The sequence below is a fragment of the Podarcis muralis genome, chromosome 12 (assembly GCF_964188315.1).
Source record: "Podarcis muralis chromosome 12, rPodMur119.hap1.1, whole genome shotgun sequence".
In the NCBI taxonomy this organism is placed as follows: domain Eukaryota; kingdom Metazoa; phylum Chordata; class Lepidosauria; order Squamata; family Lacertidae; genus Podarcis; species Podarcis muralis.
In genome coordinates this window covers 27202887-27216998 of record NC_135666.1, presented here as the reverse complement: position 1 = coordinate 27216998, position 14112 = coordinate 27202887, and the positions used below count along the sequence as shown (strand labels likewise).

The 14112-nt window shown below is 44.8% G+C and overlaps 1 protein-coding gene across 3 annotated transcripts in view; it reads right to left on the bottom strand.

Moving 5' to 3' along the window:
- The window catches only part of CDK14 (cyclin dependent kinase 14), a 228510-nt gene extending 214715 nt beyond the window's left edge, over positions 1-13795 (bottom strand). The window contains exons 1-2 of one of the 3 annotated variants that reach the window (XM_077936923.1): positions 13138-13795; positions 3750-3781 (exon numbers count right to left, since the gene is read on the bottom strand). In XM_077936923.1, the coding sequence (XP_077793049.1) occupies positions 3750-3781; positions 13138-13237 (132 nt within the window). In that variant the 5' untranslated portion in view covers positions 13238-13795. The remainder of the gene's footprint in view (positions 1-3749; positions 3782-13137) is intronic. The other 2 variants (XM_077936922.1, XM_028750584.2) reach the window with 2 other exon arrangements.
- Positions 13796-14112: the final 317 nt, after the last annotated feature.

Sequence of the window (14112 nt, the reverse complement as noted above, 5' to 3'; positions counted from 1 at the left end):
AATGGAGCAGCAAGAGCCAGTTCAAATCTCACCTTAACAATGAACTTACTAGATGACCTTAACCAAGTGACTATTTCTTTCAGCCTCGGTCTTCCTCAAAATTCCACAAAATGGGCACAAGGCCAACCCCCTGACAGTATGCCAGGGTAGGTGGGTCCAGGTGCAGAAGTGAGTGGGCAACTTAAAAAGGTAAAGGGACCCCTGACCATTAGGTCCAGTCGTGACCGACTCTGGGGTTGCGGCACTCATCTCGCTTTATTGGCTGATAGAGCCGGCGTTTGTCCGCAGACAGTGGACATGTGGGTCATGTGGCCAGCATGACTAAGCCGCTTCTGGCGAACCAGAGCAGCGCACGGAAACGCCGTTTACCTTCCCGCTGGAGCTGTACCTATTTATCTACTTGCACTTTGACGTGCTTTCGAACTGCTAGGTTGGCAGGAGCTGGGACCGAGCAACGGGAGCTCACCCCGTCGTGGACATTCGAACTGCCAACCTTCTGATTGACAAGTCCAAGGCTCTGTGGTTTAACCCACAGCACCACCCGTGTCCATAGTGGGCAACTTACCCTTGGACAATAGGCTGTATTCCAACCATGCAGAGGCCAGAGATGTCTACATCCCTGCCCCTGCACATATATCCACATCCAGGCAAGTAGAAAGGCCCAATCACAGTCCAAGAACACGTTCCAGACATGCAAAAGAACACGGAGGAGGATGTAGAGGAGGGTGAGTGACAGGGGAGTGACCTGGGGAGAATGCCAAGGGCCAAACAGAGAACTATGGGAGACTGAATTGGTGTCACAGTCCAAGGTTCCACACCCCTGTCCATATACAATCATGAAGAAATTAAGAGGCTTTCGTTTTACCACGATTTTCGTGAGAGAGGACAGAGGTTAAATATCACCTAAAGTGCTTCCTTCCTCTCATTATCTTCCACTTCACTTGTAGGAGTAACAGAGCTTTTAGAAGCTCTTATTTACACAATTAGCATTACAGATTCTGACAAAGCATGCCTAAGAAAGCATCTACTAAATGTATCAAGTGCATTCTTAAAAATAAATAAAAAATCATAAAAAGATTCCGAAACCTTTTGTTTATTTCAAAATATAAGATTCCATCTGAGACAAGAAGTTGATGAAGTGTTTTAATATTTTCTTCCTGTATTGTGAAATTTTAAGTACCGTATTTTTTGCACCATAACACTCACTTTTTTCCTCCTAGAAAGTAAGGGGAAATGTCTCTGCGTGTTATGGAAGGAATGCCTACGGGTCGCGGGGGGGATCTGCTGCAGTTGTGAGCAGAGGATCCATGGTTCCCCTTCCTTCCCTCCTCCATGGCTCACTTTGAAACAGCAAAGCAGGAGAAGAGCTGCTGAGTGGGGAGGAGAGAGGGACAGAGAGCCTGCTTCTTTAAAGGAGCAAAGCGGGAAAGGAGAAGAGCCGCTTACACAAGTGGGAAATTCTAACATCCTGTCAGTTTTGTTTGAAATTATCTAGTCTCCTCGAAAGATGGGAAACAAAGAACACAGTGGAGAGAGAGAGAAAAAAAAGTGTTCTAATATAATAAAAAAAGAACAGTATGATACAAGCTTATTTGTAGGATTTATGAGCTAGGCTTTTAACAAAACAATTATAGTGCTTGTGCTCAGATACCATTTCTGGTGCTTTCTGGGAAGCTACATGTCCAGACCCACAAGCTCAGCGAGCAAGAGACTCACTGACTTCCTAATCTTTGAGTAAGTTTCATTTCCAGAGTACCATATTCCATTTCTTTGTATTTCACATTCACATCACCCATGCCCACATACTTTCACTTTCCATCACTCTCAAAGCTCAGGTGCTCAAATTTTAAAGTCCTAAATCAGGCAGAGAGTCAAGATTGCCTTGCCTAAAACGATTCTTACAGTTCTGCAAACCTAGTCTTGGGAGCCATTATCCACTGGTCACCAACCATTTCATCAGGAACAACATTAGGAAAAGTGAAAGGGTTCAACGCCCTGTAGGACCAGATTTTTGAGGAGGTCAAGTTATCAGATTCACCAACAGCACTCTTGAGCCTTGCTGTGCATTTTCTTCTGGAGAAGAAATATCAACTGATAAATGGAGGCATTCTCCAAACCAACAGTACCAGTCAACTGAAAGTTCTCCTTGCCAACCAGCACAAGTTTCATCTGTTCATTTTGGACTGGACTTCTGGTTTTCTACTTAATTAAGTAATTAGGGCATTCATATACCACTTAATAGTTAGCATTTCTAAACAGTGTACATAAAGCAAACTGTACAGTATAAAACAGCAAAATAATCATAACACACACACACGAATGCAACCTTACTATGCCTGCTGGAATAATATTTTTTTTAAAGCCTGTGTCATCGCACCTCAAGTTCAGCAAGAACTGCCCCTGTCTGATCTCAGTTAAGAGGGAGTCGCACAGTCTTGGGCTCCCAGCATTTTATGCATGGCTTCTAGTTGTTACGATTTATGCATCCAAGGCTGCCCAAAGGAACTCAGTGATTGGGCAGTGATATAAGGGATCATTTGGTCCTTAATATATCCTGGACCTATGTTATTAAGAGCCTTGTAAATTAATCTTGAGCCTGACCAGGTCATATATGGGCAGCCGTGTAAGCTTTTAAGCACCAGAGGTATGTGTTGGCATTTAATAAATAAATAAATTATTAAATTAGTATACCGCTCTAAACCTGTAGATCTGAGGGCGGTTCACAACATAAGTCTTTCCCCATGAATAGTATTCTCTCTCTCTTTAGTGGGGTTAGAGAGTTTGGCTATAGCTGGAAAGATGTGGGTTGAAATCCCTACTTGGCTACAAAGGTCACAGGTTGGTCTTGTGCCAGTCTCCCTCTCTCTCTCCCTCTCTCTCTCTTTCTTTCTCCTCTCTGCCTCACAGGGTTGTTGTGAGTATAAAATGGCGGAGGAGGAACCATGTGTGTTGTCTTCAGCTCCACAGAGGAAAGGCAGGATGTAAATGTAACAAAAATAAATGGAACTCACAGTAAAACATATAGATTTGTAAATTAAGAATCCCTGCTCGTTTTCATAAAAGGAGGATACAGGACCATGCATATGAACAGATGATCCAAACAAATGCATAATCCAAAGGAAATACTTGGGACACTCTACTCATATGCAACTATCTTTTGGTGATCCAAACTTGTACTGGCAAGTGAGGTAAACTCCGAAAGATCTCTCCTCGGGAAGTTTAGCAGCGGAATAGCAAGGTTTGGAATATAAATTACATTTGTCCTGATGTTATTTGATTGCGGTTCTGTATTTTACCAATTCACAACTTCTGTAAACCACCCGAGGACTTCGTTGATAGGTAGCATGAAAATGTTGTAAATAAATAAACATGGAGAAATTGGAGATGGAGATATATATATATATGCATCTCTCTCATCTCTCAACAAGAACCACTAGGCCAACCTTGGCCAAACAGGTAAGCTCTAAGTACAGGTACTTTGGACTGAAGCTCTCATCAGCTGGCTGCAGTTGATGTGAGCAGCAATCCAACATGCCTGGAGGCCACACAGGTTGGCAAAGGCTGGATTAGGCTTTTCTCATTTGAAGGCAAAATATATAAACATATGCTCCATCCTGTTTGGAATCCAGTACTCATCTCAGTGTCTTTTGTCAAAAACTACATCTGAAGAGAAGGGAAATGAAAGATAGTGAAGTAAACGACTGCAACTTTTAGTAGTAAAATAAAACAGCCTGAAATATTTCACCTACCTCATCAAAGCCGTTGTCATCTTTCTTCAAGGCTACAAAAGAAAAGAAAAGAAAACTGGTTATCCACACTGTATTTCAATCAGTAGCCAAGAGCCAGGGACGGGGCGAAATTAGAGGAAATATTTATCTGCATTTCACAAGTAGGCAACCTCTGATCTACAGGCCCTGTTTCATATAGGGAGCAAGGAATAATAGGAAACAGAAGAAAGGAGGACAGAAAGAAAGAGAAGGTTCTGCCCACTTTTGTCTCCAGCCCTTCCCACTGCCTGTTTGCACCTCACAACAGATTACCTCCAAAGGAACGGAGCCCTTGACAAAAAAGGGCTGCCTGCCCCTGTTGTATTTATTGAGTATTTACTTGCATAACACTTTACTCAAAAAATCGAAATGTTCATAGGTTAGTAGAACTGCATAGCAAGCATGGGAAAAAAATCCTTTAATAAGCTATAATACAACATTCAGTTGTGTCCTCTAGCTCAGCAGGACTTGAATCTGCACGTTTCTGCTTTCATTTAAGCACACCTATGGGAGCTTGCAAGTGAAATGCCAGAAGTTGATTGTTCAATAAGCCTATTGTGAACGCCTTGCCATCCATTGTTTACTTATAATGTATTCCATCTGTACGAAATCAACAATTACACAATAACATACCTTGCTTAATGTATTGCCACACTTCCCCATAACTTATCTCCATCTCTTTCTATCCACATGGAGTTGGGAAACTAAAATGCAGAGGAGATGGCCTAGGGCTGATGAGAGGCTGAAGCCCAAAACATATGGAGGACACCAAGATGGTGAAGTCTAAGCTACACCCATATTTATGGCCCACTCATAAATGGTTCAAAATTAATAACAGGGAAGAAGAATGGGTAGCTGCCTAATGGATAGGTGAAAGCCTGCCTTCATCTTCAGGCATGGCCAAACTTGGCCCTCCAGCTGTTTGGAGAATACAACTCCCATCATCCCTAGCTAACAGGACCAGTAGTCAGGGATGATGGGAATTGTAGTCCCAAATCAGCTAGAGGGCCAAGTTTGGCCATGCCTGATCTATATGAATATATCCATTAACTTATATCAGGGACAAGGACTTTGAGGCATTGTAGAATGTTGGACTTCAGGCGACCAGAGGCAGGGCCTTTTCTGTGGTAGTGCCCTGTAAATGGAAAGCCACCAGATGCATCTGCTGTCAGATGAAGATCCCTAGATTATGTTGTGTCTGAAGGAAAATTCCACAGAAGATGATTACATATGGAGGATTCATTTCCATGTCCCAGGTATGAGGTGCAATGGGGGGGGTATGCGAAGTCATGCATGCATGAGCACATTGCATTGCTTTGCTCCTTCCATTTCAGCAGGTAAAGGATGGCCCACCCTAACTTTTAAATTTCTAGTAAAAAAAAAATGTCAAAAGTATAGCTAAAAAGGCATCTGTGACTATCTACAAACTTAACATTGACAAATTTTAGTAGAAGTAGTATGATAACTAGCACTTGCAGCTAGGTAGCTAAAACATTAGACCAAATGGACAATTCTGCTCACAGTTTAACAATAAGATCATCAAAATGGATCTTTTTTCTGCAGTTCAAGCTATAAGTTATAGCTTTTTCCACAGAAAGGCAGCTTAGAGACTCTTATCACCAAGGAGTGAGAAAATCACATTATGTTTAAACACCCAGACAACGGGAGTGAAAGAGGAGAGAAATTGAGAACAGCTGTAGCTCAGCATCTAACTTGCAGCAGCTGAATTAGATGGTAGCAAACAAAGTTACTAGCATACAAAAAGAAAAATGCTCAGCTTTTACAAGATAGCTGTTACCACCTTGCTGATTAAACTTCTAGCCAAATTCTTGAGTTTTAAACTACCGTAACTCCTGCACTCTTGGCTCACCCCTCATCTCAGCTTCCTACCAAAATACATGATCTTTAACACACATAACAAAAGATAAAGAGTTCCTTAAACACAAATATTTTTATGTACACACTTAAGCCTTTAGGGTGCATTTATTCAAAACATTTACATGTTGCCTCTCCACATATGCACCCAGGACAACTCGCAGTCTTAAGAGAAGTAAACAAACAAAACCAAAAAGCTGCATTAAAAAACAGCAGCAATAGCAATGCAGTTAGATGGGCTTCAACCAGCTCCTAAAATGCAGAGGAGCAAGCCCCAGGCAGACACCTCTGGAGAGACAGAGCTACCACAGAAGAGGCCCTGCACCCAATTGCCACCCACCTAAACTTTGAAGGAGGCAGCAGCCAGACCAGGGCCTCTGAAGAAGATCTAAAAAATATTAGCAAGTTCATAAGGGGATAACAGATCTTCTGTTGTCTATCTCTAGCAGCTGTCTATTCTTCTGCATTAATGCTACTAAGCACGACCGCACATCTCCATCCCAGCACAACCAGGCAGAAGGGGCAATCGCACTACCTACCATGTGTTCACTACCCACCCGGCGAAGTGGCATTTTTAATCACTGGGTGATTTTGAACATCAGCCCTCAAACACCAGGCAAGACCATGCCAAATATCATCATCCTTAAAATGTGACCTCCCTGCAAACTTAGCAAAGTGTTCCAGTCCAATAACATGTGATGCAATTCTGCTAACGAAACCAAGCAGGTTTAGCCTTGTAAATTGCTGGGTGGAAACTACGTACCTGAGAACTATGCACAAGCTGCCCCGAATTCCTTGAAGACCGGCTTATACTTAAATAGATTGTGACACAAACTGGCACAAAAGTTGGATCAAATCCTAAAATGCTTAAATTTCCCAGTGCAAGCAGAATGTGAAGTCTGCAATTAATTCCATTTGGTCTCTGAAATATTTAGAATTTACGTAGAATGCTCTTAGAACAGCTTCCATGGGTTTTGTTAGGAGCCCAAGAAAGTGATGTTCAAGCTTTCAGAAGAGTCACTTCTGAAAACAACCAGTGATGTGGTTGGGTGCCTTTACAGTGAGATCCTAACCTTACTCCCAGGAATTAGGATTGCAGCATTGGTGTCTATAGTGTGCCTGGGGCAACCTTTCATGAGTTGCATTTCCTCAGAATATGGCGGGATCGTACTAATAGAGAGTAAGAACCAGAGTCAAAAGTGAGTTTTGTTCTCTCTGCATTTTTCTGCCTTTGTCTCCCATTCCTAATCCCATTTTTATATCCTCCTGCTAACAATGCATTTTCCACCTTTGCAAACTAAGCAAAGGAATGCAAGAAATTACCCCCAAGGCCACTTATGCCTCAAAAGCCACAGGCTGCCTATCTCTACTTGAGAAAAAAGATAACTAGGGAGGGAGGGAGGGAATAGTGCTGCTTTTTTAAATATATTTTTTTCTTTCATTATCCAGTAATATTAGAACTGTAGGCTAGCCACCAACAAAACTGAATCAGGAATAATATTCAGGTGACAGACAGGCGCAATTCACAATTCGTTTATGGAAGTCACTGGAACAAGATAGGGCAATAGCCATCGGTCACTGGCTTTAGAAAGGCAGAACAGGCCTATCTATGGCTATTAGCCATGACAGATAAATGGCATTTCCAGGATTAAAGGCAATAAATACCAGCTACAGCCTGAGAGGGCTTTAGGTCTTGCCTGTGGCTTCTTGGGGATCTCTGGCTGGGCCAATGTGGGAAACAGGATACAGCACTGGCCTACAAGGTCTGCGCTCTTCTCAACTTCTTATAATTAATGAATGGACCTCAATCCTAAACACAATGCAGTGGTCACAACTTAAGAGTTACAGCCTACTTTTATTTCCAGTGTGCTCATGCAATCAAGCGATTAAGAACTGCAGAAAGGGGTGAGCAGAAGGTAGATCAGAACCTACTAACAGATTGCTAGATGGTTTGCAGTAGATCCACAAGGATTTCTGGTCCTCAAATGCTTAGCAATAAAGCACCTAAAACAAATTTAAGGACAGGTGTAACCAAATCATCCATCTGGATAGGTGCACCAAATACATTCAAGAAATAGCCTCAAACCCGCCCCCTTCAGAATTAAGGAACTGCTACAAATCAGGGATTCTAACACAAGATACAGTGGTACCTCGGGTTAAGTACTTAATTTGTTCCGGAGGTCCATACTTAACCTGAAACTGTTCTTAACCTGAAGCACCACTTTAGCTAATGGGGCCTCCTGCTGCCGCCGCGCCACCGGAGCATAATTTCTGTTCTCATCCTGAAGCAAAGTTCTTAACCTGAAGCACTATTTATGGGTTAGCAGAGTCTGTAACCTGAAGCGTATGTAACCCGAGGCACCACTGTATTGGAATCTAGGCAGGAGTTTATCCTGAAACTAGCATTGCTCATGTCCACATGTGGGCCTAATCGGGATTTCCTCTTACCGTGGAAAATCTGACAAGTAAATATAGCCATTGTACATATCCAGTCAATCCTACAGACATGAGCACATTTTGTGGGGTCAACAGTCTACCGTTTCAGTGGGTTGCTTGTCACCAAACCCTATCTCCGCTATCTCCTCACCCAGGGTAGCACCGAACCAAATAAATGCAATACCACTGACGGCCTCATGCCCAGTTTGGAGAAGTTATTTGCTCAAGGACACCACAAAGCAAATGTGGGGGGTTATCTGGGAGACTATAACCACTGCACTTACATTTGGCTTTTATATGTGTGTGTATCGTCGTTAGCAGCAGCAGCAGCTTTACACAAGACCGCATTAAAAGCAAAACAACAAAAAAGAAAATTGATATTGCTCTCTAAACTCTCCCAAAAAATCCACAAGCTTTTCCTTCTTGCCTATTGTGAAACATAGTAACTAGCTGGATAAGGTTGATAAATATTTTCTCCTGCACTCTTCCCAGAAAATATATGTATATGTATATGTACTCAGGTTCAGAAATATTTGAACACATGTCCAGAATGGGAAAAGGCAGAGGAGGGAAGACAGTGGTGTCTGGTCCATTAGAGCAAAAAGAGCATTGCCCCACAAGTCTCCATCCCCCCCCTTCCTGCCTTCTTACTAACAACCAGTTCAGGTGGCTAAACTGGCTGTCAACCCCCGTGTTGCCTTTGGAGAAGAGGACAGAAGCAAAATCAGAAATAGTTAGCTCTGCCTGTCACTGGGCTTGGCTTTGCTCTGTTGGCCCTCCTGCCCTGACATTCTGAATGGCCATCACTGGAGGAGGGAGAAGTGATTGGGGAGGAACAGAAAAATGCAGCCTAGACACAATCTTTTCAAGGTCTCCCCAGAGTGTGGATAGCAAGCCGCAGAACAGCAAGGGATACTGGGAATGTGTGAAAGCTAACTTGCCAAACACAGAGAGAAAAACAGGATCCAAATTATTTGTGCCAGATCTGCAAAAAGCCTCAGATGAAGTTTGTTTGAGATAACATGTTTGTTATCTCAAAGAGCATTATTCACCCTCTACAAAAAAAAAAAAAATTAAAAAATAAATCCTTCCTTGCTATGGCTAATCTAACTTTGTAGCTTCAACAAAGGGGTCTGAAGTCCTTGTGCCATCCCAAACAAGGTAATATTTTAAGCATTCAGAGTTGTCAGGTAATACGAGTTTGGCTTATATTTTACCTTAATTTGAAGGAATTACATACACACCAAGTAATCCCAACAGAAGTTTATTGCATATTTCTATCAGACATCCTTTTACACCCCTTTTCTAAGTCACTGCTGCTTGCAATGCCTAGGAAACCATTTATACTGTCAAGACATACTTTTTTTAAGTTCAGCATTTGCCAATAGGGCAAAGTGGAAACAATTTTACAGGAAAATGTTAGCCTATGCCTAAAGAAGCTGCAACTAGGGTTTCATTTCAGGCAAGAAGGCGGGCGGCCAAAAAAGCAAAACAAAACCCCAAACCCCAGAACTATTTAGTGACATCAGAAATATGGATGTGGGCAGCAAGTAAATACTTTAATATAAATATAAGTAGGAGGAGCGTGTAGAAAATGATAGACTGGGATTTCTCAAAAGCTATCAGTAGTCATCTCACCTGAAACCAAGAAACACCCTTCCCGTTTGTTTACCCCAACTTATGTTTTTAAAGTGCATCAAAAACAACAACTAAAGAAACAGTTTCCATTTCCTCTAGACCTCTCTGATTTTGGGAAGGAGGTGTGAGGCTCTTAATAGGGTCCTAAAACCTTCCATGGGGGACGCGGGTGGCGCTGTGGGTTAAACCACAGAGCCTAGGACTTGCCGATCAGAAGGTCAGCGGTTCGAATCACCGCGACAGGGTGAGCTCCCGTTGCTTGGTCCCTGCTCCTGCCAACCTAGCAGTTCGAAGGCACGTCAAAGTGCAAGTAGATAAATAGGTACCGCTCTGGCGGGAAGGTAAACAGCGTTTCCGTGCACTGCTCTGGTTCGCCAGAAGCGGCTTAGTCATGCTGGCCACATGACCCGGAAGCTGTACGCCGGCTCCCTCAGCCAATTAAGCGAGATGAGCGCCGCAACCCCAGAGTCGGTCACGACTGAACCTAATGGTCAGGGGTCCCTTTACCTTTAAAACCTTCCTACCTCCTTCTCAAAGCTTGGAAAGCACTACATAGGCTCTGGGAAAGAGGAAGGACTCTGGGACCCTATCAGAGCCTCATACCTCCTTCCCAAAGCCCAGTGCACAGACTGAGCGCCCAGTGCATGTACACCACTTGCACAGCCCTAAATCCACCCCTGCCTACGGCCGTTCCCCATTTATTACATTTAGTTTCTGACACTGCTGAATGATCCCAGACGCTTCCCTATCAGGCTGACGGCACACTGAAGTGGGAGTGTCTCTTTTTCAGAGCAAACTTTCTCAGATGATCGCCCTGTTAAGTTATCCAGTTTGTTTTTTTAAACAATAAAGTAAAGCCATAAGTAATGAGGACAGCAGGTTCAGAACAGAGATGGGCAGCCCTTTTTCAGCCTGAAGGCTGCATTCCTTTCTAGGCAGCCAATGGGGCAGTAGTGGTCAGAGGCAATGAATGAAAATTCTAACAGGCTGGTTTTTACACACACACATAAACATAGTTGTCTCTGTCTTCCACATCCAGGGAAGCAAGAGGCATTATCAGCCTCACATTGCACCCTGGCAAAAGCACTGAAGAAGGGAACAATGCAGGACTGCTAAGAAGTGTACGGCTGTAGACAGGGTGCTCCCTAAGGCCTGAGGCTCCCATCTCCTAAGCCGACTTGGAAGCAAGCACCCACCGAGTTCAGGGGAATTTTCTCAGCGAAATGTGCTCAGAATTTGAGGGTTTGTGCTGCGATCCTATACAGTACACAATTGAGAATTAATGGGACTTCACCCACTTGGGGAGAGTTCTTGGAATTGTTCAAGACAGGGCTGTAAAGCGTCTTGCACAAGCATAGAGCCTTAACCCCCCCTCCCTTTGTGCACACTATCACACTCTGTACTCTACAAAGGATATTCAGGACAAAGCAAGAAATACCGAAAAAATGACTAAGAACCCTGTGGCAGGCGGGGCTGAGTGAAGCAAAACAGTGGTCACAAGATTTAAGATAACAGAAACGAATGGAATAGTTTAGAAGACAGGGCATCGTTTTTCTATTCCTATGTCACTTCCAATTGGCAATCCGGCTGGGAGATGCAAGAACAGAAATTAAAATATGTGTGGCTCTCGCAATGGTGTGTCAGCCTGCAAGTCCTTTGTGAGTCAGCAAGCCAGCAGCACTGTAGATTCATAACAGTATTAAGCAAAGATTTAAAGGAAAAGGAAATAACTTTGCATCCGTAAGTTGGACCAGAACCTGACAGTTCGGCTAATTCACAGTTCCAACAACGGCCTCCCTTACAGCTAAGCCATCTGGAAAACTAAGCTCCCACTTATTCATACTCCACCAGCAGAAACTATGTAATTAAGTGGCATTGCATGTCCCACTTTGGTTTTTAATTACAGAACAGGGCCTAATAAAATAGAGAGGTTCCTTTTGCTATAACAACAATATTAATAGTGGATATGTAGGAGCCCCCCCCCCCCCCCGGCCACAAAAGAGGTTACCCCTCAAAATAATTTCCAAATACTGTTGCTCATTCATTGCACACTTTGTTACCTTCATCTTTGGAGGATGATTAGCTTACATTTGTGACTCATTCCTTCTCATAATAGGAGAGGAGGGTGCCTCTGAAAGGTCCAGCCAGGCTACACACAATATCAGTAGTTTCAAGTTATAAACCATTCGGACCCACATTACTCTGACTATTTCTACAACATAATGGGCATGTTCTAACTGGGTCATCTCATACATCAAATCCATGTCTGCCATGATTATATGTACTTGACAGCTGCAGTCAATCAAAGCAACAGTGAATGTATGCTACTATGATACACATTCATCTCATTCACATTTTTTCCAGTGCAAACCTCAGGCACGTGTAACACAACCTGCACTAGACCTGAAGTCCTCCAAATGTTTTGGATTTACAACTCCCATCAGGCTCAGCTGCCATGCTAGGAGATTGATGGGAGTCGCAGGCAAAAACATCTGGAGGGCACCAGGTTGGCAAAAGCTGATGCAGTGCATTAAGTGGTTCATCAGGCACACGTACGAGATCCTATTCATTCCCCCCCTCCCAAAGCATAACAATGAAATCCATAACTAAAGGCTATTTGAATGCATTGAGTCCAGTTAATACAGAGTATGGTAACTTCTACTGCCAAGTGCAGCACAGTCAGTAATTAGCCTAGAATTAAAAATCACTACTCCACTTTCAATGCACTTTTGTGAAGGGGAGGAATTAGGGGCGCCACCTTTTAACCACTCTTGACTAAACGAAAGAGAACTTACTTCAGGTTTGCAAAGGAATAACTAATCTTAAATTATCTCCAATACACGAACATCGAACCTATGATGTAAAATATACTCAACACAGAGTAAAGTTTTGTTACGTGTCGAGCATTAATACTCGACGTCTTTAAAAATAAATAAATTTTAGGGCTATTAGCCCAAATACATTGAATTAGGAATCACTTCTAATTGAGAGAGTTATCTGGGTTTGGGGACGGGGGGGGTGTGTGAATCCGATCTAGCAGCAACTTCTGCGTATTCGACCAGATGTTGCAGAAAAAACTGAAAGCGGGAGGGGCGTCAAAAGAGAAAAAGAGGACTTCATCCGCATAAAGCGACCCAGAAGAAGAGCCCCCCCCCCCCAACGCTTCCTCGCGGGGCAAGGGAACCCAAGGAGGAGCAAGCGAGGCATAAGCATAGCTGTCAACTTTTCCCTTTTCTTGCGAGGAATCCTATTCGGAATAAGAGAATTTCCCTTAAAAAAAAAAGGAAAACGTTGACGTAAGCAATGCCGCCCCTCGCAGCCGGGAAGGCTCGCAAAAATACTGATGATAGACGCCCTACGCGCAGCTGAGCGAGCCTAACCCACCGACAGCCCCCGGCTTAACTCGCTCGCTCTCACCCACCGATTCGGCCGAAACTCTCCGACAAAGTTCGCCGCAACTTTTTCATCCTGCTGAGCTTCTTCTCGGCGGGCGGCGGCTGCGAGTCGAGCAGGTCGCACATCTGGCTCCGCTGGGAGAGCGCAGAAAGAGGAGGAGAAGGAGCAGAAGGGGGCGGCGAGAAAGTCACCCAGCGCCCGCCCGGGAGCGGGGCAAGAAGAGGCAACCTCAGCCCGAAAGGAGGCGGCTTGCCGGTGCTGCTCTGCACGCGCACAAGGCGCCCCAGGGAAAGCCCCGCTCCGTCCGCCTGAGCAGGGGAAGCGCTGCGCCCTCTCGCTCTTTTTACGCGGAGGTGCCCCGAGACGCAGCAAGCGCCGCTACTTCGCCGTCCTCGCCCATAGCCAAGTTTCTCCCGCCCGCCCCTTCGAGGAATTGGGCGACGCGCTCCCCGAGACAATGAGGGGTGGAGAAAGGAGGCGAGGGCGGGGGGGTTATATCTGCGGGGAAGAAAGAGACCCCAGGAATGGGGAGGGAAAGAGAGAAAAGCAGGAGGGAGGGAAGGCGCCGAGGAGGGGCAAAGCCCTGTCAGGGGCTGCGGCCAGAAAAAGGGAGGCTGCTGCTGCTGCTGCCGCCCCTCAGCCGAGCAGCTGCTGCTCCTCCAGCCGCGGCCCGAAGAACAACTCTCTCCCTCCCGGCCGCCCTCGCTCTCTCCCCTGGAGGCGGAGGCCGCCCGCGCCCCGCCCACGCTCCCCGCTCCGCGCGCCGCTCATTGGCCCGGGCGAGGGACGCCGGCTCGTCGGGGAGTTTTCTTCCTCTCCCTCGCCAGCGTTCAATTCTCTTTCTTTCCCTCACAATGCAATTGGGCTCCTTTTCTTTTCTTCTCTCTCTCTCTCAGTCGTCAGGCCCCGAAGCAGCCCCGTTCTTTGCGCGAGGCTCACTGGATATATAAGGCGGGAACTTTTGCTCACGAGGAAACTGCGCGCGGGAAACTTGGCGGCC